The following is a 26,171-nucleotide window of genomic DNA, read 5'->3' as shown; positions in this document are numbered from 1 at the left end:
GGATGGGGACAAGCAGGGAGGGACGTGGGCTGGGGAAGGTGGGCTGGGGACACGAGCAGGGGGACGCGGGATGGGGACAAGCAGGGAGGGACGTGGGCTGGGGAAGGTGGGCTGGGGACACGAGCAGGGGGACGCGGGATGGGGACAAGCAGGGAGGGACGTGGGCTGGGGAAGGTGGGCTGGGGACACGAGCAGGGGGACGCGGGATGGGGACAAGCAGGGAGGGACGTGGGCTGGGGAAGGTGGGCTGGGGACACGAGCAGGGGGACGCGGGATGGGCTCAGCATCTTGTAATTACAGAAGTCATCTCATTTTTCCCCTTTTTGAAAAACGTTCCCTGGCGTTTCTTGTATCCTAAGCTTCACTAGAAGCCAGAACGGCAGAGCGCTGCTCAACCACCTCCTTTATGCCTCTCACTGAAGACAGATGGACTTGCAAAATTTAAACATACCAAATTTTTCAAACTTCCACTTAAAATCCTCCTTCTGCACTGCAGGGGTGGGGAATCCTTCGTTGCCTGGTGTGATTAATGCCCTTTTCCCCTAAATGCAGAATCTCTTTCAGGTTTTATTGAAGCATCGAGGATCGTCTACTCCGAAGTAACGGTGCCCAGGCGGCTGGAGGCAAAGGACGGGACCTTCACAGAGGTCATTTGCTTTTTAGGAAACGTTTTTTAAAACCACAGGTCGGACCCTGCCTCTGCCAGGGGCCGCGGGTGGGTGCCGAAGGGAGAGCGGGGTGAGGAGGCTGCCAAAAATCAGCCAAAATCAGCCTGTAAACAGTGTTTCCACCGTTGGATTAATTTCCGAAATTAATCAGTGCCTCGGCCGTTCCAGGGGGACATGTCCTATTTAATAAGGGCAGAAGGAAACCACCACATCGTCCATCTGACGCGGGCAAAGTAAGGCTCTTCCCCAGTTTTCCTTCCTCTGCTCTTTTTCGCACAGGGCCATTTCGGGGAATTAATTAACCCGCACCGAGGATTTCTGCTTTGCTTTTCAGAAATTTGATAGCCAAGGACATCCCAGTTTTCACGTACAGTCCGGAGGGACACCTGATAGCCGAGTTTCCATATATTCAGGTAAGTTTAGACGTCTGTCAAGGATGCATCGACAGCCAGAACTACACCAGTGCATGTGAGCAAGGGATGGCTTTCTGTTTCTAAAAAAATCCGTTATTTTTACACCGTTGGTTTAAAAACAGGAAGGAAATTGTATGGAGACTGATAAAAACTGGAAAAACAATTTCAGATTGATCAGCACACTTGATTTCCCTCTCAAATTTTTAAAGTTTTTAAAATAATTTTACTCCATCAAAAGAAAAATTGAGAAATCAAAAAAAGGCCCCCCGAAAACTCATCATTATCCAATGATGAGCTCTCAGGCTCCTGCTTTTTCTCTGCCTACCTTTTATGCCTTCACTTTTTTTGCACGCGAAATACCCTTTCCAAAGTGGTGAAGGGCGGATTTGGGGAGGTTTTACGTGTCCCTTTACTGATGCCGGGGGTTTTTTTGACCTGGGCATGGGAGCTTTTCCCGCAGCCTGAAGCCACGTTTGCACCCTGCAGGATGACTGCTACTACGAGGGGTTTGTGGAAGGCTCCCCGGGATCCACCGTCTCCCTCAGCACGTGCTTCGGGTTCAGGTAGGGCTCTTCCCAGGGGGAGGACGAGGGGTTCAGTATCAAATTAACCGGGCTGGGCATTTAACTCCCTTTTCAAAGCAGGTGCCCTCACTCCTGCGTGCATCCCGCCACTAAAATTCAAATCTTCAAACATAGCTCAGAATTTTTTTTTTAGCACTACAGATTTTACAGCATCTCCAGTACAGATTTTAAAGGCAGACATTCCATAGAAAAACAGGGTTTAATGAAATTTTTGGCCAAAGAATGTGCTTTATATAGCCTCTAAGCAGGTAGCAGGTTTGACATGCCAAGACAGCTCCAAGACTTACTTTAAAAGACAGTAAACTAAACAAGCGCTTCTCGAGAAACTTTCCTCTTCCGGCACACTCCGCATCTGGGATATTTCTGATTTCTGATAGCGCAAGCTCTGAACATGAGACAGAAAGCGTATCTGTACGGGCGTAACAGCCTCCTGCAAATCAGACTTCCCAAAATATGGGTGGTCACCCATCACTGTCACCAACGTCCCTCTTGAAGTCCTTCCTGTAGAACGTACTCACTTTATAACACCAGTAAAACGAAAAAGGAATACCAGCGCAACCTCTCCTCTTAAGAGGGCATTTAAATGAACCGTGCATAGCTCAGCAGTCCTCTTCTTACATTATCCCTCTGCAACGTTATCAAACGCAAACCTTCCACCTTCTCCAGAAATAGCAGCCCTGGGGAGCAGGAGCCCCTTTTTTTTTTTTTTTTTTTTTTTAAAGAGGTTGTCCTAACTTTGAAAAAAGTTTCGTTTTACTTTGTACTACTTTCACTGGCTTTGGTGGAAGGAAGTTATCCAGCCTTCCACGCAGCTGTCCACGACTTACAGCATCCAGCAGAAACGCCCCCGCTCTGCACCAGTGTCGGACTCCCCACAGCAAGTCTTAGCTTCCTTCACGGCCTGGATGCAGGGGACGCGCGGGGGGGGGGAAACTGGCGATTTTTTTTCCCATTAAAGATCTTCTCGACAAATGCACCAGCACAAGCGCCTTAGCAAAGTCTTCTGGGTTTCCAGCTCAGTGTTTGATGAGGCCACGTTTTCCTATTGTGACACGCAAGCCAGTAATTATGAACATTTTAGGACTAAATAACTCAAACTCTGGCAGAACTAAGACCCATTGAGCCTCTCTTATGAGACCAGGCATGAGACTGAGATTTGGCAGACCTACCTGCACCTTCTTTCTCAAACGAGCCCCCCAAAAGGTCTCTGAATTAAGTGAGGTTTTTTTAGGATGTGAACTTATTAGCAGATGCAGCCTATTTAGCTGCAGCGTCTACTTAAAGATGGATGCTCCTTGGAAGAGCCGTAGCGCGGAGCTTTTATTGCCTTCTCACTTTCATTTAATATATAGCATTCATCTGCAGCTTCTTTACTTTTCCCCAAAGCTGCCTGATGGCTCCCTCAAGGCTGTCTTATGTATCCTAAACCTTGGGCACAACACTTTTTTTCCATAAAAGATCTTTTAGGTGAACTCCTTGTATCTTCTCAGGAGATCCCTGCCCCCAGGAGCAGTGGTATGAAAGAGCTAAATCTTTCCATATCCCCCCTTTCAAAAAAAAAAACCCAACCATAAAATATGGGCTGATCCCAATAGCCCTGAACCCCAGAGGTGGCTCCTGGAGCTTCTACCTGTTGGCGAGATGCTGCCCCACATCTCCAGCCACGCTATGATGAGCACCCTGCACCTTGTTTGTTTTTGTACTTACTAAATAATTTAAGAAGTCATTTAGTTCACATCTTTTACTGACTTCTCTGTTTGCAAATTCGCAGTGGAGTTTTGCAAATTGGAGATCTGAGGTACGAAATCGAGCCCGTGGAGAACTCCTCGACGTTTCAACACCTCATTTACCGAAGGGCGTTGGAAGGCGGCTCACGGTGGCTGTGCCAAGTGCCCGAAGAGCACAAGGACCACCTGCCCGAAGACGGAGAACTTGCGAATGGGAGTCGTAAAATCCTTGTTACCGAAGTAAGGACTCCCCATCCGCTCCCGTCGATGTGGCACACTCGTGTCTATAAGTACGGGTTACGTTAAATGCTGGGAGCGATCTGACCATAGGGAAAATTCCTGTTGCATTCATAAAAGCGTGACAGAGGTTTCACACTGTAAAGATCTGGAAGGTCTGGAAGCAAACAGGATTTCTTTATAGTGACGATGAGCAAAGCACCCTCACATGGTATGGAAACCATACCTACAGCCATGCCTAAGCATCACACTGTGAAATGAAGACTCCCATTTTGTTTCTGGAGGAGTGTTAGGCAGCACTCTGTCAGGTGCAGATCATCCTGCCCTGGGTTTGCCTCTCTCTTGAGATCCCTCCCGCTTGCCAGTTCATCTCACAAACCCTGAAAAAAATATTCAGGTCTTAAAAACGGTAGTTGAAATGAAAGTGGAAGTAGCAAACAAGAATTTTTTTAAGACAGCGATAAAGAGAAGAGTTGACATGTCTGTCAGCTCCAGAGGTAAAAGCAGCTGAAGGTTTCAATAAACAAATCTGAAATTATTAATTATTTTTAAAGACAGTTAGATAACGTTTGTAAATAAGCTGTGACCATAAGCTATAGAAGCAATGATTTCAATCGTTACTGACTTTCTATTATAGATACTCTATTGACAACCCAGTATTTTACCGCCTGACTCCAGAAAGGAAAGTGTAGACTCGTGGACCAGGGGTCTGCATCCAGAGCTCTTCCCTCCAGACCCTCTTCTTGTAGGGCTGCCCAGCCAAAGAGCGTGGGGAGGACACAGCTTGGCGGGTGGGATGTGCTCCTGCGATGTGGCTGCTATCAGCCCCTCTGACAACAGTCTTGAGCTCCATCTCATAGGATCGTAGGATGACCCAGGTTGGAAGGGACCTCAGGAGGTCTCAGGTTCAGCCTCCTCCTCCACGCAGGGTCAGTTCTGAGGTCAAACCAGGTCGCTCAGGGCTTTATCCAGTAGGATCTCGAAGACTTCCACGGATGGAGACTGCACAAGCCCTCTGGGCGACCTCCTGCAATGCTTGAATCTTCCTTATTAGTGTGTCAGAAATAGATGCTCTGAGGATGCAGTTCCCCTTTTCTAGAGAAACCTCTGCACACCTTCCAGCGCCCTGTCCGTGCTGCCTTTCCCTTACCTCCAGAGCGACCCGGAGGTGCAAGTCTTTGGGGCCGTGGCTGGGTGCCTCTCCCCCAGCAGTCATTTTGCTGAAGTCTTGTGAGCACTGAGTAAGGGGGGAGGTTATGTCGCCTGCCCTTACTGATGCTGCTCCCGCTCCTACATCCTATTTGTTTGCTTTCTTTTCCCCTCATTGAGTAGCAGAATAATTTCGAGTCTCGTGACGGTTCGTCGTACTTCTCTGATGGAGTTGTTCGCAAATCTGCCAGCATGCTGTGTTAACCGCAGGCTGCTGGGATAGATGTTGAACAGTTTCTGCTCTGGGTCTGACTACCTTGGAACTTCATTTAATGCATCTCTACATCTTGGCAATAAAGATCAGCAACTGCTCTCTCTCTGTCTCTAGTTATTAGTCACCTTACAGTAAGCAAATCTGAACGCTACTACCCTGGTTTGCTTAAATTACACGGAAAAAAAACCTTAGCGATGTCAAAATGCACACATCTGCTGGTTCTCTTCTGTTCAGAAACAGTTTCCATGTTATCAAAGGAAATTAGTTTGTTCTGACATCACTTGATATTGGATATTACTGATATGGTTGTTTTCAGAAACACCTTGGTTAGAAAAACAGTTTATTTGCTTTGATTTGTGAATGCTTTTAGAGCTTGTGAGGACTTTTGTCATTGCTGTTCCTGCTTTTGAAAGAGCCAAGATAAAGTGTTATTTTTGTACCTACGAGTGTGGATTATTTATAGCGACCGCCTGGCCTATGCCAGCGTACTGTGATTGCATTCGGTGACAGAATAAGGAGTGACATTCAGAGATGCTGCCTCCTGATAATAACATGAAGCATTTCGATGAAAGAATTACTTACCAGCTCCCATGGTGAAAATACAGTTTTATAAATTGCCATAATTTCACTGAATTTACTGAGAACCTGCCAGGGAAAGAGGATAATTTATAATAATAATAAAGTGGTATTTGTTCAACAGAGGAGAGACATGAGTCCCCACGCTTAAAATGACTTAAGCAACAGCATTTTTTTAGCCATGCATACTTCTGCAACAGCCAAACCCTTTAGAACGTTGTCTTTCTGCGACATAGAAACTCCTCCTCTCTTCTACCACCAAAACGCCTGGGAACTACCCAGGAGAAACGCTAACGTGCCTTCCTCACCCCCACCTCAGCCAATGCCAAAGCAACCAGCCAGGTTTTTGTAGGGTCACCTTCTTTTTCTCCTCGTTACTTAACAAATCTGCAGATCTCGAACGCTCTCACAGTCTCACCGTGTGCTCACTCCCTCAGAGATGGGACATTGCTGCCAATGAGCAATACCTGCGGAGGAGGAGAGAAGAACCCCCAGATTACCCCTTAACCAATTGCTACCAGCAATTAACGTGCTGGATGTACAAAACGTAGAAGTCAATGAGCTCTACCCAGCCCAAGACTGAGCGCGTCGCACTTAGAGCAGATTGTAACTACGGAGCTGCCCACGCACAGGTAAATGTGCAAAGGGCACAAGCAAGAAGTACTAAAAACCTTATTTCCAGAGGCTGCTGGATCCCAGGCGCAGTACATGGTGCCTCTCACTGGCTGGGTCTATCGGTGGGCACGCTCCCATTTGCTGTATTATGCAGGTGTGCTGGGCAAAATGAAGAAAAACTAAGTTATTTTTGTGGTTTTCATACGGCTGGAACAATTTTACCTCAGGACCAGTTTTTATCTGCAATTATCAGTTTACCCTCCCGGTTTCTAGCACTGAGCTGCTTGACGCAGGCAGCTCGTGTTGACCCCACTCAATTCTCCCTTTGACGCAGTCTTTGCGGTGCCAAATTTAATGATTAAAAAATGGTCCGAGCACGTGCAGAAGTCTGCAGCTCGTAGGGAGCCGATTTAAGACGAGCAATGCCAGGTAATCCCCCCGCTACCAAGAAACATCTCCCTTTAACGCAGTCTTTGCGGTGCCAAATTTAATGATTAAAAAATGGTCCGAGCACTGCAGAAGGTCTGCAGCTCGTAGGGAGCCGATTTAAGATGAGCAATGCCAGGTAATCCCCCCGCTACACCCCCCCCTACAACTGTGTTCTGTCTCAGAATCTCTCTGCTCTCGCCCCGATTACTCATTACTCTCATTAATCCTTCTCTAATGCATAACTGCTCTGTGTTCTTGTACTTAAGGGAAATTCTGGATTAGTTTGAGTAACACCACTTTGGTTTTTTGCAATGCAGTGTAAGCTTTAAAGCTCCTGAACATACCTCAATAACCGCAGTGTCATTTGTTCGCTTCCAGGAGGTTCCCGGTCTCCAGATCCTGCCCGTGCCCACCAGATACCTGGAGCTGGCTCTGATCACAAACAAAGAGCTGGTAAGCATCAGAAATCATCGCCATGCTACGGCTGCTGTGTTATACTGGAGGCAGTCCTTGGCGTTCAGCGTTGTAACGCAGCCCTTCTCCCCTTTCAGTTTAAAGTCAACAACTACAACGAAACCCTGATGCTACATCTGTTCATCTCCATTAGCAACCTCCTGAACACGGTGAGTTTTAATGACGTGGTAATTACGATCGCCGTTCTGCTCCGTTGGCCGTCTGTCTAACCCGCCACCCTGGGAAAGAGATGCATGATCTGTGCCTGACCGCAGCTCCTCTACCAGGAACCCATGTGTTCCTCAACACTATAAAACCCACTTCAACTGTTAAAAAATTGCTTCAAATATGAGTGAAGTCAGTCTGAAGATAATTGTGAAATCACCCCTTTAAAACAGTTGATTGGGAATATGTATTATTGCTACCAAACGCTTTCTGGTAGCTCATTATGATCCCCCTGTCTCGTCACCTCCTTCTTTCTCCGAGTCCTCTAAAACAGCACTTGAGTTTTCATATTCTGCTGCTTCTGTGTGAATACACTGACAAGGCGCCAGCGCATCGTGGACATGAGGAAAAATGTCTTTACTGAAAGAGTGGTTAAACATTGGAACAGGCTGCCCAGGGAAGTGGTGGAGTCCCCATCCCTGGAGGTATTTAAAAGACGTGTAGATGAGGCGCTGAGGGACATGGTTTAGTGGGCCTGGTGGTGTTGGGTTGACGGTTGGGCCTGATGATCTTAGAGGTCATATAATCATAGAATTGTTAAGGTTGGATTTTTCCACCTTAACGATTCTATGATTCTATGATCAGCCACAAGCTCAGCCATGAGGCGCTCAAAAACGAGTTACAAAGAAAGCTCCCTTAAATTAATACAATGCACGAAAATAAATGGCATGCTCAGCTCTTTCAGCTTTAGCAAGAAACCGGTTCTTGCACGAATAACGCGGAGACAAGCGCGGTGCCCAGGGTCGCTGCACGCCCCGTGGGCTGCAGGGGATGCAAGCTCTCGCCGTCTTCCAGGTCTACAAGCCCATGAAGCTGCAGATCATCATCAGCGCGGTGGAGATGTGGACCGGGACGGACCGGGTGACGACCGCCCACAGCCTGGCCCGGACGCTGCAGGTTTTTGCCACGTGGTGTCAGAGGGATGCTGTCGGTCGCATTAATTACGACCATATCCAGTTACTGCTGTAAGAGTCCTGCATTTTAATCGCTCAGCTCACATACCGGCTGTGGGGAGATAAGCAGGGAGCAAGAATATTTTCACCTCTTTCTTCTTCGAATTTTTACATATACATGCTGATAAGTCTTTTGTCCTGGTGATATCTCGTGGAAAAAAATGTAACAGCTTAATCAGTCCATGTACTAATCAGCACATATTTGTCATGTAAATTGATACAAGAATTCACTTTTCCCTTTCACTGTCCTCTTTTATGTTTTTCCACACATGTACACACACAGAGTGTACAGCTTATTTCCAATTTTGATACATTTGTCTGCAACTGAATTATTTTAATCTCATTTTTAGTTTTTACTCATTTTTATATATACAAGCCACTCATTTTTTAGATACAGTAATTAATTGTTCTAAATTGATACAAGAATTCACTTTTCCCTTTCACTGTCCTCTTTTATGTTTTTCCACACATGTACACACACAGAGTGTACAGCTTATTTCCAATTTTGATACATTTGTCTGCAACTGAATTATTTTAATCTCATTTTTAGTTTTTACTCATTTTTATATATACAAGCCACTCATTTTTTAGATACAGTAATTAATTGTTGTGTGGTTTACAACTCCGTATTTCAATTAAACCTCTTTGCTAGCACGAGGGAGTTAGATCTCAAACTGCAAGATGTTTAATCACTTATTTCACTCATTTGCTTTTTAAGACCTAGCACCTTGTTTCTGTTTTGTCTGTTCCTTTTTCCTTTATTTTGGGGGAAAGAAGCCTTCTGCATAGTAAAATATATATCTCAAAATTTATTGAGTATTTCTTTTTTCAAATTCAACATATTATATTGCCAAATCTTTTTAAAATAAGTTTGAATAATTTTATTTTACTGAAATAGCCTATAGGCCACTCTTCCCTTTAAAGAAGGGAGGAGGCCAATGAGTTTATAAACCGTGGCTCTGTTTCCTTAGCATGATGCATCGCTGGTGCTTGCACACCTGATCTGTGGGTACCAGCCCACCTGCACACGGGGCTCCCATAGGAGAAATGGGTGACGCTGGGCTTTTCTTCAAGAAAGGAGCTCCTTGTTACCCGAAACCATTATTTTCCAGCTGTAATTCAGGCGATGCATCCCATTATTGAGACAAAGTTGTTCTGCATTTCTTTAACGTTCAAACTTTCCTGCTGCAGTGGCCAGCACTACAAGGAACGGGGATTTGCCTGGAAGGGGACAATGTGCCAGATGAACTCCATGGGTGTCGTCTCGGTAAGGGGAGACCTCAAGGGCTTGCACTGCCCGAAAGGAAAAACAAACCTTTCATATCCACAGTGAACCCTGGGAGTTGATTTTACCTAACTCGTGGGCTCAGGCTTTTACCGATTAGCAGGTAACACCTAAAATAGGCATCTAAAGGAGGTGACGCTGGTCTTGTTTTTGCCATTTCTTAAAGAAGATGAGATGGTGAAGGAACAGTTGTCCAGTGCTTCCCCAGACCAACTCCTTAGGGGTCCTCTGGTTTCCCTAATTGGTTGGTTGCCAGTGCAAGTCCCCAGCTAGCACAAATTTCACAATTACCGAGCAAAACATTGGAAGTCTAGATCTGAAGTTCCCCACATCAACATACACTGACTTGAGAAAACATGGACCTGTGGTTTTTCTTCCCACCTGCAGTTCCCTGGCCATGACACCATCAGTGACATGATGACACTCGCCCACGAGATAGGCCACAGCTTAGGCTTCAGCCACGACGACGCGAAACAATTTCATGACAAATTCTGTGATTGCAACTGCACCCGCAGCGGATGCATCATGCGAACATCCCCGGGGTAAGTAAAGCTTGGTTTTCCCTCCATCTCTGAGGGTGAGATTTGGGTCATTGCCTTCAGCTCTCCACCTCTGAGCAACCGCTGTGTTTCTGTAGGGGGGTGCGTACACCCATTCCTCCACAGTGTTTTTTAATCTTCCAGCTCAACTTGGCAGAGGAATGGGAGTCTAAGTTGTCCCTGCTTTGTGCAGGTGGTTGGACCAGGGACTTCCAGAGGTCTCTTCCAACCCAAATTACTCTACGATGCTTTATCAAGTGAAAATAGTTATTTAGATAACACAAGAGACATCAGCTCTCCCAGAAAAGTTGGCTTCCTTGGCTCCACTGGTCACAGTATAACTGTTCATTTATTTTCCTCTGCTTTCTCCAAGTGATGCTTGCTTTTGGCTTCTTCACAGCTGCATTTTGATGCATCCCGCAGATGTATGGGTTACTGCATCCCCTCCTCTTGCACTGGTTGTTTGCAATTGCTACCCGTGAAAATGTATCTTCCAGAAAAGGTGCCTCGTGTACAAGGAGCTGCTCCTCATACCTGCTCTCTTGATATATGACCATCATGAAGAAAAGTAATTCCACTAATTAATTAATGTGTCCTGAAACCCGTGAAGAATATTTGGCAGATGTCAGCTTCTGTTGTTTCAGCATCAAAGAAACCATACGATATTGCAGGAACATCCCTGCAGTCAGCTCCAAGTACTGCTGATAATACAATGTCTTTAAAAATGACTCATTCCCCTCAGCTCTAGAGGTCTGCCCAACACGCAGTGAACTTCAGCAGGCAGTGAAGGTTGCTTCATTGCAGATTTGTTTGCTTCCAAATCCTAAGGTCCTTTTCTTGGTGTGAAGAAGTCCTCATCTCCATTTCACTCTCTGCAATGCACATACTGCAGCAATGAGAAGGACACAGGCTCTATGCGTAACATTAGACCCTTATCTTTACCAGAGACCAACTAAGCCTCCCTGAAGACGTTAAAAGATTTGAGAAACTGAAGTCTCCTAGCAGATTTGTCTGCGTTTTCAATAACATCAGCATTGAAACAGCCCTTTCAGTGCGGTCACCAGCAGTCCTGCTTCACCCCGTGCTGGTCCCTCCCATCCCGTCCGCGTGGAAGTCACCTCCTTGGTGACCTCGAGGTGACGGAGGACCCAGCACACAGGGGCTGGGGTGAAAACCTCAGCCAGTCAGAGCACTGTGTTTCATAGGTCTCTAATCCTTCAGCTTTTGCTGCCACCCATTCAAATAGTAACCTTGTTATCCTAACGTACTCATTAAATTTATCTGTTTCCAAACCTCTCACTTCAGGCAATAGTTCTTCCAGAATTCCTAAATGGCGATTAATTGACATGTTCAGTCAAGTTGCTTCCATTTTGGCTGCAGTAATTTCCATGCCCATATTTATGCACAACACCAGCAACTCTATTTCTGACTCATCCATCTTCCATCCACTGCTGCTTCTCACCTGTCCCATGATGTCCATTTTTATTCCTCATCAGTCCTGTCCATATATCACCCTAGGGGTATGTAAGCCCTCAGCACTTTAAGGGATGTCTGCACAGCCTTGTTCCTTATTTGAATTATTAATGATTCTATGATTCTATGATTCTATGAATTGCTCTGTTGTCCCATCAGTGCTGCCTGACATCGTGCTTACCAAAGCTGAGGGCAAGCTCTCATTTTGTTTTGGGCCACATCTACATTTTCTTTGATATCTGCATCATGCTCACTACTTTACCATCTTACTTCAGCTTTTTTCTTAATTCGTATGATTACAAACTGCATTCGATTTCTCTTTTAAAATCCTCTGTAAGAGATAACTTCACATCTGGAAATTCTCATGCCCACGCTCCTGCACAGTTCACGAGTAGCTCTCGTTGATTTGAGCAGCTAGGCATGAAGCCACCCTGTTTCTCCCCTGGTTACTTTGCAAGTTCCAGGTAGTTTTCATAGTGTTCACACGAAAGCAAGTGGATCCCTCTTTCACACCCGGTGATCTGCTCTCCACATTGTACGTTGCCATGAATCACACCTAACCTCGCGTTGTCTGTAGTGTGTCCTGTCCTCCACCTTCAGCTTTCCACAACAACCAAAACACTTTCAAAGCTGCTTTGTGGCCTTACCCTTTTCTCATCCAGGCAACTGTTCCTGTCTCCCGTGTCTTTATTCATGAAAAAAGGAGAGAAAAAAGGCTTATTCCCCCTAAAACTGCCCATATTCCTCTTTGCTAGTTAATCTATCTGTTCTTTGAGTCCATCAATTACTTTATGTATATGGCATGGTTATACATAATCAATATTTTTTTCTTACAGATCTTGCTTGGCATTCAGTAACTGCACTATGGGAGAATATTACAATGAAGTAATAAGAAAAAATCTACCTTGTCTACTCAACATACCATCTTTAAAGCCATTTCTTCTTGATCTCTGCGGCAACGGTGTCTTGGAAAAAGAGGAAGAATGTGATTGTGGCAGTGACGAGGTTAGCAATTAAGTATTTCACTGCAATCTACATGTTAGAGTAGCGTTAGTAAAATCGTGGTGGCTTTGCAACAACAAAAGCTCCCTGACTCATGGGAAGTAATCATCTTTGAAGTGTCACACATTCAAACAAACCCACTGGCTTCCACTTCTGTGAATTCCCCTGCAGTGAGGGTTTTCCCAAATATGGCTTTATTTGTGGGCAAAATATGCATGATATGTGTAAACATATGCAGAGCATATTTAGAGGTAAATTCAGGTTTTGTTCCGTGGCTATGGAGGGACCTTTTGCAGCAGGCTGTGCAGAGCTAACGGTGGACTCTGCAAGTGTCTGACAAGGAGTCACGCTGCTGGGACAGAGATGAGACCTCTCCATACCTCGTCCACATGGGAAGGTGTTTTCCTTCTGGCTGTACTAATGTTCGTAAGAATGAGGGGTCTGAAGAAAAGAAAAGTATCTGATCAGTGCTGCAGTCAAAGTGGGAGACTCTGCAGAAGGGACATGTCTTTGCCTCCAAGCTGCCCTATACACAAGCAAGTTACGAGCACTTGCATCTTCTTGTCTGTAAAATGAGAGTTTTTCTATTTCTGTTCTTTCTTCTGTTATATTTATCCTGAAGTCAGTGAAAGAAGTGCTTTTCTGAAGTACTTGCATGTTGGTATCTTTGCGGCTCTAATTCCAGGATCCATGCAGTTGTGACACTTCGGAAAGCTTGAGTTTTCCAGTGGAAACTCTTGTTTGCGTTTTGTGTAATCATTATTTGTACAAAGCTTCTGCAGCTTTGTCAAAACTCAGCCTTTGCACTGACACTTCCCACGCAGAGCTATCTGCACGCGTTTGATGTCCAGGCTTGGGTTGAACATCCTGCACCTTGCTGATAAAGAGGATTCACCTGCTTTAAGAAATTACGCTAGGAAAAAACAAACCCTATCACCTACAGCCCCCCCAGACCCCCGGTCTCTCCAACAACTGGTCCCAGACCTCTTCTCCTCAGTCAGGCACGGGGCTCAGCCACACAAGTGCCCTGACCAGGAGACCCTTTTTATCAGCCCCTTTCATCCCCCGCTCTTTTCCATTTTCCCACAATTCTTCCTCCCCAATCCACCTTAATCTCTCCCTGCCTTTGGTCCTCCCCCTAAACATCCCACACAAAGCTTTGCACATCCCCACATTTGCCTTAAAACATCCCACAGTAAGTTTTACACAATCTTACATTCCCTCTCAAATACCACATTGTAAGTTTGGTCTCTTCAGGAGACCCAAGAAAATCTTGTTTTCCGTCAGCAACCTGAGAGCTCTGGTCTTTGCTAATGTCCCCATTATCTCCTCTTCGTCATTGTTGTGTGATCAGTTCATTACTGTTCCTGTCTCCTTTCCTTGTTTTTATGCTAAAAAGCCATTAACCAGCTCTCCTTACAAAGCAGATACCCTTACATCCCAGGTATCCTGAAAATTTGAGTAACTAATTTTGTTTATGTGACAAAGTTCAGAGCCCGTCAGCTCTAGCACCTTGAATGATTTGGAACTGGGAATTTGAATTTTTAAGGAAATGGTGGATCATTGCTGAGAGAGTTTTAAAAGGGAAGGAAGGAAAGAATGAAAGAAGGAAAAGAAGGACAGGAAGGGAGACTGATCTCTCCTGTTGTGCTCAGAGGGTTTCCAAGTACTTTGGAAACATTAATGAACCTATTTTTAAAGCATCCCTGTGAAGCAGGTAGGTTGGCTGATTAACAGAGGAGATCAGATGGAAGCATTAGTGTTGAGAGAAAAATGCAAATTGTTTTAAAAGTGTCTACACGAGGCGTATTTCCCCTCGACACAAACTCCAGAATGTCCAGAGTTTGAAGAGTAGCAGAAAACAGCAGTTTTTCCTTAACTTCCTTCAATTCTGTGTCTCTTAAGCTAGAGAAGATGATCCAAATAAGAAACTCTCATACCGAGATGGTACGGCATTATTTACTTGCAGGCGTGCCTCCAGGAAGGATGCTGCTTCTCCTCCAGCTGCTTGCTCACACCGGGGGCCTCTTGTTACAGAGGTGAATGCTGTCACAAATGTCAGGTAAGTTATAACAGCAACAACTGTTGGCTTTGCAATGCAGGGTAAACTAATGAATTAATTGTTTTTTCAAAGCCGTTAGGTGCTATAATGTTTATTTCCTGCATTCCTCGGTATATCTGGTCAGAAAATATGCATAAACTTGACTGGAAACTGCACATGCTTAGGTAGAAAACAAATAGTTTAGAAACACTGAAATTATGTCAGACAAAAACCATCAGCAGGAGCAGCAAAGCAAAGGTGTAAGGGCAGAACCGACTAACCCAACACGAGCATTGGTGTCATGGACCAAACGTCCAACAATCACAAGTTTGGCTGAAAGGAAAGAGGTTTTAAAACCTCATTTACATTCCTGCCGATTTTGATCTTTTAGGGAAAATCCAGCAACATTGCATTTGTAGAGGCATTTCAGATTCAACCTGAAATGCAGAAATAAAACCACGAGTTTCTGTGCTGGAATATCAGCAATCAGCATTTGCAATGTCTCAATTTCTGTAGGACAGCAAGGACTTTAGTCCCTTACGCCCTCCTCCAGTCCTTATTCTGCCTGACTTTTTGCAAATCCAAGTGGCTGTCCTTCATCTTTTTGGGACATTCCCTAAGATTTTGCCACATGGGTTTCAGTAATTCGGGCCAGCCGCTCCAGAAAAAAAAATTCCATTCAAAACTCGTTTTGTGGGCTTTTCTTTACAGTTTCAGCCAGCAGGAAAAACCTGCAGAGAAGATAGGAGCGTATGTGATCTCCCCGAGTACTGCAACGGCTCTTCAGGGACCTGCCCCGTGGACGTATTTAAGCAAGACGGAACCCCATGTGGTGACAACGACCGCTGCTACGATGGGCACTGCCACAGCCACGAGGCACAATGCAAAGCTTTATTTGGCAGAGGCAAGATATCTCACCCAAGGAACTGCCAGATCGTCTCATATGGAATTAGCCCTCACCTTCAGATAACACTTCATCTCGCGTCTCCTCCCCTTTCCCTGCCCTCTGCTTTAAAAAAGTCTGTTTTTTCCACAGTCACTGAAGGTTCACTGTTTACTCTTTGTAAGGCAGGCAGGCCTAGACAGCTGGGCCAGTTGCTTAAGAGTATAAGTACTTAGAATGATAGAATCATAGAATCATTGAGGTTGGAAAAGACCTCTAAGATCATCGAGTCCAACCGTCGACCCAACACCACCATGCCCACTAAACCATGTCCCTCAGCACCTCATCTACACGTCTTTTAAATACCTCCAGGGATGGGGACTCCACCACTTCCCTGGGCAGCCTGTTCCAGTGCTTGACAACCCTTTCGGCGAACAAATTTTTCCTCACGTCCAATCTAAACCTCCCCTGGCACAACTTGAGGCCGTTTCCTCTCGTCCTATCGCTTGTTACTTGGGAGAAGAGACCAACCCCACCTCGCTACAACCTCCTTTCACGCGGTTGTAGAGAGCGATGAGGTCTCCCCTCAGCCTCCTCTTCTCCAGGCTAAACAACCCCAGTTCCCTCAGCCGCTCCTTACTTGCGTAAAAAATACTACAGAACACTTTTAAAATACCCCATGATTTTATAACAATAGCTGTATAGCTATCACAATGTGTATATAAAACATAGTATTGGACTCTATGATCTTAAGGGTCTCTTCCAACCTAAATGATTCTATGATTCTATATATTTACAATGGTTAGGTTAACAGAAAAGGGGTTTTCTTGGGCAGTAGTTGTTGCAGGGCTGTTTGGGAACGTCCCATGCCCAGCGTGCAACAGGAACGGCAGCTGTGGCCACCCTGTGACCCTGTAGACAGTCCCAGAAACAAAGATGCGCTGGAGGCAGTCGTTGAGATCACTTCTATGCCTCTGAAAGCAACCACACCCTACAACTCCTGCACCTAAATTTCCCCCGGTTCAAACTTGAAGCATGCATGTGATTTTTTTGAATACCTGCCCACATCCTCTTTCAGACTATTTCAGTTCTGGAGGAAGTAACCAAACTTCCCCAGCGCACGTGTCCTGAGGCTGCGGCAGAGCGGATCTCTTCTGCGCTCCCTCGTTAGTGATAGCAGTGACGCCCATCACGATCTGAGTCCTAGGTATCTTTATAGACATGCGTAAGTCTTCTGCAAGTAAAACCAGAGCTCCTCCGTGATCTACCACACTGATGAGAAGTTCAGAGTCTCTGGGAACGCCTGCACGTGAAGACAGTAGCATTTCTCATGAAAGGCGTTGCTGGGGAAGGCAAGGATATTGATAAGGCAGAATATTTTGATAAGGCAGAATATTTTTGTCATCATTTCGACACGGGACACCGAAGGAACTGTCACATGAACATTTACGTGGTGCTAATGTGGCCAACAGTGATCTCAGCCATCTCTGCAGGACAGCTGGGAAGCCTGGCAGTTGGGTTTACTTGAGAACATTTTGGATGCTCGGGACAGCTGGGAAGCCTGGCAGTTGGGTTTGAGAACATTTTGGATGCTCAAAAACTTGTAAAAACGCCTGACGGGAGTCCCGCATTGACCACAGGCTCTCCATCTTTTCCCTCAGCGCTCTGTTACTCTTATACAACACTGGGTGAATATAAAGATGTTCTGAAAAAAACAGGAGTCCCCTGGGTTAGAAATGGTTTTGCCTTACTGAAATCCAGATCTGTGAGCAGTTTCTGACATCCAACAGGAATTAGCGTTGCTAATACTGAATATAATGGTGGCGATTCTGGTTTCAGGGTAAATGTAAGATATATTGACCTGTGTCACACAGCAAGTTAGAATTAAAGAAAAAAAAAAATAGGTTTGGGAAAGGTTTGAGGCTTTTAATCCAATTTTCTGCTCCATGTTGTTCTGTATAAATGACGTCTACATAAAACGTCTGCTCTGATCATTGGTTGATCTCTTGATGGCAAATCCATTCATTTAGCCACTTCATTCTCACACTGATTATTCTGATCCAAAAGACGACCAGAACCAAAAGAATAGGTAAAAAAAAAAAAAAAATTGCCCTTTATGGGGCATGGCAAGTCAAATGCAAGCTGTGGTGGACTAGAACTTCATTTCAGAAAAAAAATCACAAAAATCATCTGGAGGGATTACGGGGGGCGCGTTACAGTCCCTGCCTCTCCGTGAACGCCTCCCTTTGCTCTCTCGCTCTGCAGCCGCCCACCGCGCCCCGCTGAGCTGCTTCAGGGAAGTGAACGTTCGAGGCGACCGGTGCGGGAACTGTGGCTGGAACGGGACACGCTACACTAAATGCCTGGAAGATAAGTGCTGGGTTAGTGGTGGTTACTGGTGTCCCAGTCCTGCCAGTAGCCAGGTAGGACTGGGACACCACTCTTGCACATTGCTGTACAAGGCAAACAGAACACTTCCTAAAAGTTTTCCAACTTGAATTTTTTTTTGTTGGGATTAAGCACAGTAAGAGAGTCAAAAGCAAAAACGGTGTCAGGAAAAGGAGTGCAGCTTCTTACACAACTCGGAGGCTCTGCTAGGCTTTTCTGGTTGGTTTTCATAGATGAAGGAGTCATGTACAAGCATTGCTGAGAGCCTACCCGTATAACAGTCAAAGTAGGGAGGAATTTGAGGCAGCGTTTCTTCAGGTTGGGTTCTTCTTGAACTTTACTTTCAACCCAGAAAGTTAAGTGAGGACGGTTTTCTTTTTACAGGAACTTACAGATTTTTCTTCTTTGCTTGTCCAGAACAGCCTTAAATCTTATCTCCCAGTATCAATGGAAGTTCGGTGCATGATACTTTCCAGCTTTCCCGCAGTAAGGGGTCATCCCATCACCAGGCGAGGGCTTTGATAATGGGTTCAGTTTGATAATGGGTTCTCTAGCCCTTTTTCTCCTATAGCATCAATTCTTTTCATGTTGCTGCCATGTGCAGCAGTCATCAGTCAGTACATCCTGAAAGACATCTCTAGGTAGGACATCGCTGTAGAGTGCAGTCCCTCAACCTCTGAACTCATCACTCCCCAAGCCCTCCTCTGCCGTCCTGTCCTGAGGGCAGGACCTGCTGAGAATGACCCACATCTGAGTGTGGATATGGACAATCATTCCAAAGGAAGGAGATTGTTTACCAGGACCTTGGAGATTTGCTGTCCCTATGCATATCAACACTCACTCAAAAATACGCAGTCGCTAGTACCTAACCTTCCTTCATGCTCGCACTTCGGCAGTTCACCAAGGAGAGGGACATGGCTGTCATTAGGGGAGGCACTGGGATGCAAATTCAGAATTTGAGCTTATTTCCTATTTTCCTACTGAGCACTACACAAGCAGCACCTGAGCTTCACTGTTGCCACCTCTGGGCAGAGAGACGAGTTTCTGAATAACTACACCCATTTCCTCCTGGCGTAAACAGCAGTATTTCTCATACAGTATATAAAATGGGCAAAACACATGAAAAGTGCAGGTCAAAAAGTCAAACGCAAGTGTCTCTGTAGCTTCTGGACAGATACACCAAAGAGCTGTGCCTACGTGCCCAAGGCACTGACACCAACTGGCATAAAAGAGTCTGTGTCAATACTAGTTAAATGTCGTTACCTCAGAAAAGAGGTTGTTGGACGCAAACTGCCTAAAAGGATTGATCCTTTACAGCTGGAACCTCTGACGGTACCCAGGGTTGTTCCCAGTGTGTGAGCTGGAAAGGGCCAAATTTGTACCAGGGTACTGCAATAGCTGACGGCACAGTTGTGTACCAGCACCACGGATCACCACGTCTTCAGATGTCTCTACAGACCTTGCAGCAGTCTGTCTGTCTGTCTATCCCAGGAACGTCCTGTGTGGAAGAGTGCAGTGTGCCAACATTAAAAGAGTACCAGTCAGGCAAGACAGCGAGACCGTGGTTCAGACTACCGTGAACAATCAGCTCTGCTGGGGACTCGAGTTCCACCTGGCTTCAGACACTCCTGATGAGGGATCAGTCAAAGACGGCACATCATGCGGTAGAAACAAGGTACCCTTAGAAATCTTAGGAGGATATATGAATAGTACAGGATGGAGATTAAATGGAAGGATTTTGTTCCTAAAGGAGATGTTCTTGATCTCTGATACAAACCCATAGTGCCTTCTGTTAAAGCCTTCTTTAGCAGCTGAAAAATAGCAACCTCTTGTATTGGTTTTGTGGGTTTTTCTCCCCTGAGACTGAGTGGCTAACACAATAGCTGCCATTTTTTCCATTAGAAGGGAAAAGCAATAGATTGTACTCTTCTTTTGAAGCTACTAACCAAAGCCAAAGTTTATTTGTTGTACATAGAAAAGAATTTGAAGTGTTGTTCCAAGAATAGGACTCACTTCTTCCCTTTGACCCAGAAGACCAAATTCCTATCAAGCTGGTGACATACTGAAGGATGAGTTTCCTGCTATTACATGGCAAGGAAAATATTTCTAAGACAAACAGAGGTGCCGAGTTCCACCAAAAGGGAAGGAGCTGCTCAGTGTTGGCTTCAGCAGAGTTCTCCTTCCAGGAGACATGGGTTTCACACCACCAAATGCAAACGTTAATTCCAAAAATAACTAATTTGCAAGGCAAAAAGTGGAAAATACATCTCCTTCATTCTCCTTCTGCACAGAGGAGATGCGCTTGTGTCTCCTAGAGCTAGGAAGATACTCCAAGTTATTCACTGAGCAAACAAAACATCTTCTGCAGTTCCAAGGTCTTGTTCTTGTCATGTGGACTGGACAGGACAAGACAGGAGTTCCTGAGCCACAAACTGCCGGGAGCCGGAGAGCATGCTGGGGAAATAGTGTTGCATGTATGTATAAATATCAGGGTGGTTGTGCAGGGTCTGTCCAAGGGTCCATCCAGCCCAGAATCCTCCACCAGTCTCGGGCAGGTACCTAGGGAAGGGTACGAACAGAGCAGGCACGTATGGTACTTCCTCCTAATACCGGCACTACCTTCAATTATTTTCAGCTCTTCGTTACTCAGTTCCTGAGGTAGAAGCGGTTTCTGTGCATTTTGTAACCCTCAGTGGGTTTGTTCAGTCTCCCCTTTGGTTTGTCTTGAACCGGGAACCCGACATCTTCATTTTACGCTCCCCTAGTGCTTGTTTGGAGAAAGAAAAGTCTTGAATGAAATTAAATGAATGGCTGAAAAGACTTGGCCCGCTGTTTCTCACTACTTTTATCCCTATTCACCAGTCAGTGCCCTCTCCTAGTATCTGTCATTTTATCATTTCACTAATACAAATCCGCCTCTTTCTGCAGATATGTATGAACAGGACATGCGTCAGTGCAGCTTTTCTCAACAATGATTGTAGGGCGAAAAAATGCAATGGCAGAGGGGTAAGTAGAAAACACCTAACCATCCTTCGAATAGCAGAGTATATGAAGTGTAAATTTGTCTCTCAAAAGCAGTATTAGAAATCCAGAATCATTCCTAGTTCAGCAGCACAGAGATTATTTTGGTTTTCACCCACGACTGTCCTCCCAGATTCTGCTCTGGCCATCCACAGCTCTTCATAGCAGTGTTTGTTGGTTACTTTTACCGTTTTTCTTCTTTGCTTCCTCGAATATTGTGAAAACCAACTTCCACATCGTAACGCTTCATCCTTCATTGCGTCTGTCAGTGCTACTGAATTTAAATTAGGTGGAGTTGGAGAGATCTTCTAAAAAATGCATGCTCAGTTCCACAACTTCGCTTTTCTTACAAATACCACAGAAATGGCATATTTTGTACATTGGCTGCACTTAGTCTTAGGTAAAACCTACATTTCAGACAGTAATACTGGCAGAATTATTTCACATGTGGATTTTTTTAATGACATGACTTCCAAGGTACCTGCCCCTTTCCAGACAGATGTTATTGTAGATGAGCAGAAGATCTGTCTGGGTGTTAGTGTGGATGCTAAGGGAGAATATTGGGAATATTTGCTATCATCTGTCCTTTATCTGTAATATTGCTGAGGACCAGTAAGAAAAGTTACCGGCAGTCTGTCAACCTGTAATTGGAAGAGTCTGAGGTCTGCTTTTCTTCCGCTCTGTCACCAGCTGTAGGTGGCTGAGTCCATCAGAAGTTATGTTCTTGGCAACAGTGTTCTCAAAGTAGTTGGAAAAACCATGTCTTTTTGCTGTCTCCAGAGAGAAAGGTTGTAACCCAAAAAAATGCACGCTTTTTTCTTGGGAAGCAGTTCTCCAAACTAAACACGTCCTTGAAAATTAGTAATTATTGCTCTATATGGTTTGGGCTGCACAAATGAGTGAAGAAAGCTAGCCTCAACCCTGGCTCCTCAGAAGAGGAGAGAGAAACGTTACCCAAAGCAGAGACGCTATGTTTGGGTGGGAGGCTGTCACTACCTACATGGGTGTGCAAATTTGAGATGTGGGGGAGCAGAGCTATGGGTCCACACTACCAAACAATAACACAAACCTGGACTAATAACATATAATAGGAAATCAGCCGACAAGCATCTGAAGAGGGTTAGAGAAGCTCACTTCTGCATCACTTCAGTGCGCGCAACTGACACAGGCTGACCGCAGACCCACACCACAGCATGACCCAGTATCAGGTCGGTAGTCCCAGGGGAGCTCTTCCCTCTGCTCCTGGTCCACGGCGAGGATACTCAGGCTGTTCGGCAACCCTTGCTGCACCCCATGAGCGGTTCAGCTGTTACGGACCGTGAGTGAGAACCGAGGATCGCAGGAGCCGAGTAATCCAGCCTGGACAGGACAAATAAATGTGCAACCAAGGGAGTCACGGTCCTATCTTGCAGGAAAACCCATAATTTTTGAATCACATGAAGGTGACAAATTCATTTTGGACATATTTGTGAAATATGTTGTCACGACAGAAATAGTCAAAGCATTCACAAGTGCAGGGTAGCTCTGCAATAGAAAGACTGCAAAAATGCTTTCCAACTTTGAGATTAAAAACGGCTTAAGAAATGCAAAAAGCACTCCTACTAAGTTGGAAAAAGGCAAATTTAACCATCTTTCACCTTCTATATGTTGTTGTCTCTCCCCTGCTGTGTTTGTAGCACCTCTTCCAACGGGACCATCACCTCAGTGACGGATCGGGAACTCCCACTGCCCTCACTTCGCCAAAGTAGCAGACACCTAATGATCGGTACAAGCCAGAGAGCCCACGACAGCCTGTGACCGGGGCACCAGTCTATCACCTTTGCACAAAACAGGCTGAGCATTTCCACGGTGGCACCTAAAGCAGAGTAACAAATTTATCGTAGGACATGGATTTCATCCAGCCTGTCTCTGCTGTGCCTGCCAATAAGCTGTGCTAGCAGCCTATTCCCCGGAGAAATGCAGGGCCACCTCATGATTTCTTTATTTTTCATGCCGTAAAATATGTGGTTTCTTTTAGGTGTGCAACAGTAAGAAAAATTGTCACTGCGATTTTGGATGGGCCCCTCCGGACTGCAAGCTGGAAGGATTTGGAGGCAGTGTTGACAGCGGACCACCTCCTTCTTTTAACAGTAAGCACTGCGGGGTGGGACCGCTCTGCACATCGCACTGCCTGTCTTAGCTTTATGTTTTCTTCAACAAGTTCAGCAGTTCTCCATCTATACTTTCAGATCACTTTAGACTTTGTTCAGACATCTCTTCGTCCCTTGCTATTTAGCCACGTCAGATATTTTTTTTTCCTCTTATCTCACCTTCTTTTTTATCATTCCAGTTGTGCTTGCCTTGTCTGACTCTATCAGACTACTCTCAAAGCACCCACATGAACTGCAGATCGATTCCATTAAGCACAGGGGCCAAGCAGCCAGCACACCGTTCATCAAGATGGTTTATGAGGGGTGTCGTTCTGAGCTCATCAAACCCCTCTTAGGAGAATCTTCCTCTCCTCTCTCCAGCAGAGCTCCAATCCTGAGAGGACAGGACATAAATAAATATGATCCTGGCATGTACCTCTGAGAGATATACTTCTGCCTTCCTATACGTTAGGTATTCCATCTTGCCAATTAAGAAATACCACACAAGTCACTCAGCAGTACTCCACAAACCCATCAGCACCCGACCGCTGACAGCTCTTCCCCAACCCTCTTTGCTCATTAGCTCTGCTACTGACGAAGAGCCATTAGATCTTTCTGCTGTTTTTTTGACCAGGCAAATGGCAAGTTGCTCAGGCAGTAACGGGCCCACTGGCAGTGCAGAAATAGAACTCTTGAGCAGATTAACAGTTTCTATGTCAAATCAGCCGTTCTTCAAAGGATCAACCCATTGCGATACTTCACGTGCTTGCATGGAGGGGAAGGTACCCCAGTGGCAATGTTCTCCTCCTCTCAACTCATGGAGAAAGGCCGATGCCAAGTTTTGGGCTTCTGCTAGGGTCTCCTTGGGAGTTGCTTAGGTGTGCTGGGAGGAGCCAACCCTGTTACACTTTCCATACGAAAAACCTCTCGTACTTATTTATCCATACACTAACTACACGCTGAAGCCTCAGCCATTAGCTGAAGCAGGCGTTCAGCTCACGTTACTTTTCCTTCAGTGCTATATTTGGGTATTTCTCCATCTGTGCGTCCTCATCAGGGAACCACACGGGAAACCTTCCTGCTCGTTCGTTATGTCCTCAAACTCCTTACCGTGCAGTCCCAAAGACTCTCCATTTCCAGGCCTATATAGCATTGCTTTAGCCTCTCCACTGTACACCTCAAGGCTTTTTATTGTTTCTCAGAAAGGTAAGAACGCTGGTAGCTCCCAAGTAGCAGTGGTGGAGGTGTCTTGGAGACCCAGCCCAAGAGCAGAAGGGAGGGAGCATGCAAGTGAGCATCTGCTCATTTGGGGTTGAGTGTGCGTGCTCATGAATATCTGAACATGTACGATAAACTGATGTTTCTACTAGCGTTTTGTTGTGCCAGAAACGTCTGAAGTGCACAGAGCGTAATGTTCTCTCTTTCTCTCTTCCATTCCAAGGGTTGAGAGCTGCAAGGAATATGGGAAAAGCTGCGGGAATGCTTCTTTTATTTGTCTTGATTCTGGCCTTTTTGCTGTACAAGAGGGTTGCCATTGCTCAGCAGATCCGAAGGTAGGTAAAGCTCCCCCAATCTTTACATCACCTCTCAAAACTGAGGCACATTTAACAATTTCTAAGCAAGGTTCTTGGCATCCCTTTCCACGAAGGGCATTACTATGAGTTCACAGTGCAATGCTGGCCACCAAGCTCCTCTTGCTTTGAAGACAACCTGCAGGGTAATGCAACCAAACGTGCTCTGATCTGTGAGCAGGTCTTTGTCACAATTGCCTCTTAACCAGAAATGGCAGCTAGAGCTTAATAGTTTTTAATCCTTTCTGGCACTTTCCCCCAGAAATTTTGAAATGAAGATTGTTGTCTAACTTCAGGATAATTTTTGATAAAGTTCAGCTTTTTCTAAATGGCTCTTCCTTTTTTCTTTTTTGGAATGTTTAATCCCTTTTTTTTTCCCTATCTTTTCCTTTCATTTTCACTTTTTTCACTCGCTGAAAAATGCAAACAAAAGTTGAAAAAAAGAAAGATTTTTAAATAGTGTGCGGAGGATAAATGCTCCCTTATCCTCTTACTGTTTTGCGCATTTTTCCCAGGTCAAATGGGTTTATAAGCTTAACTGAAAGAATATGGGAATGCGACTGCAGACAGACAGGGAGAATGTTCAAAAATCCCAAACCAGAAAAGGAACGATGACATTCCCCTCGATGATCTCTGCGCACCCACATGCTTCAGATTTGCTGGGCTAATTTATCCTGCCAAGAAGTAGAAAAAACCACACGGAGGTTTGTTCTGCTCTTTGCAGCAAGACTGTCTAGTACCCAGCTACCTCATGAACTACCAATTTAGGTGTCTCTACCCTCTGCTATAGCCTGCAGAGCAGATATAATAAATGCTTTCCCCTTACCGCGGTGATCTGTGGTATCTCTGGATCTCAGGTAAGAGACAGGATTTAACTTACTTCACAGTTCTATTTTCCTGTCATTTTACATATCCATGTCAGAGAACACAATTTCAAAAAAACACCCAGCATTTCTCGTAAGGTACTTGTCCATGAACTACAGCATCTTATTCTGCATGAAATCACTGTCCAAAGTTCACTGACCCCTCTATGTCACAGGTGGCGACTTAGAAGACAGGAAAAAACCCATAATACCACTTCTCCTCCAAAAGAAGTAAGTGTTTTCTCCCATTCCCAATTTAAAAACGACACTCGCAAAGGGGTTTGGGAAACTGTAACTTCTCAGTACTTTCCAAACATCTTTTTCCTTTCTCAGTAATTCTTGCTCCCCCAGTTCTTTCAGTGCAAGTCGAAAGCTGCCAGCGAGGATACACCCAAAGAGCATGTGCAGCATACCTGCAGAAAATTGTTTTGGTTTATGGCAAAAGACAGTTCAGGGTAAAAATACCAAATTCCTATAAATAGAAGTGTATTCAGACTGACTGCTTCAAGAGCTGGCATTAGCGTGACAACACAGCTGAAGAAAGCACAAACAAAATACTAGCCCTCGTCAGAAAATAAGAATTTTGTCTACACTGGGACAAATATGACATTTCTCCCAAAATGAGGCGGCAGACATCATGGTGTCCAGGCAGGGAGCTGCCAGGCAGGAGGGT

At 45.2% G+C, this 26,171-nt stretch overlaps 1 protein-coding gene across 1 annotated transcript in view; it reads left to right on the top strand.

Annotated features, from left to right (window-relative positions):
• Positions 1-26,117, top strand: part of LOC103897007 (disintegrin and metalloproteinase domain-containing protein 20) — a 27,153-nt gene extending 1,036 nt beyond the window's left edge. Inside the window, 19 exon segments of the mRNA XM_019471422.1 lie at positions 469-647; positions 837-901; positions 1,003-1,081; positions 1,568-1,644; positions 3,437-3,632; positions 7,051-7,125; positions 7,224-7,295; positions 8,146-8,315; positions 9,495-9,570; positions 9,976-10,130; positions 12,437-12,605; positions 14,572-14,664; positions 15,355-15,547; positions 17,792-17,900; positions 19,406-19,589; positions 20,843-20,920; positions 22,953-23,064; positions 24,506-24,617; positions 25,850-26,117. Coding sequence (XP_019326967.1) covers positions 469-647; positions 837-901; positions 1,003-1,081; positions 1,568-1,644; positions 3,437-3,632; positions 7,051-7,125; positions 7,224-7,295; positions 8,146-8,315; positions 9,495-9,570; positions 9,976-10,130; positions 12,437-12,605; positions 14,572-14,664; positions 15,355-15,547; positions 17,792-17,900; positions 19,406-19,589; positions 20,843-20,920; positions 22,953-23,064; positions 24,506-24,617; positions 25,850-26,024 — 2,369 coding nt within the window. The 3' untranslated portion in view covers positions 26,025-26,117.
• The last annotated feature ends 54 nt before the right edge of the window (positions 26,118-26,171 follow it).

Source organism: Aptenodytes forsteri, unplaced genomic scaffold, assembly GCF_000699145.1.
Source record: "Aptenodytes forsteri isolate BGI_AS27 unplaced genomic scaffold, ASM69914v1 Scaffold459, whole genome shotgun sequence".
In the NCBI taxonomy this organism is placed as follows: domain Eukaryota; kingdom Metazoa; phylum Chordata; class Aves; order Sphenisciformes; family Spheniscidae; genus Aptenodytes; species Aptenodytes forsteri.
Note: the sequence above shows the minus strand (reverse complement) of the source record. Positions and strands in the feature narration are given on the sequence as shown.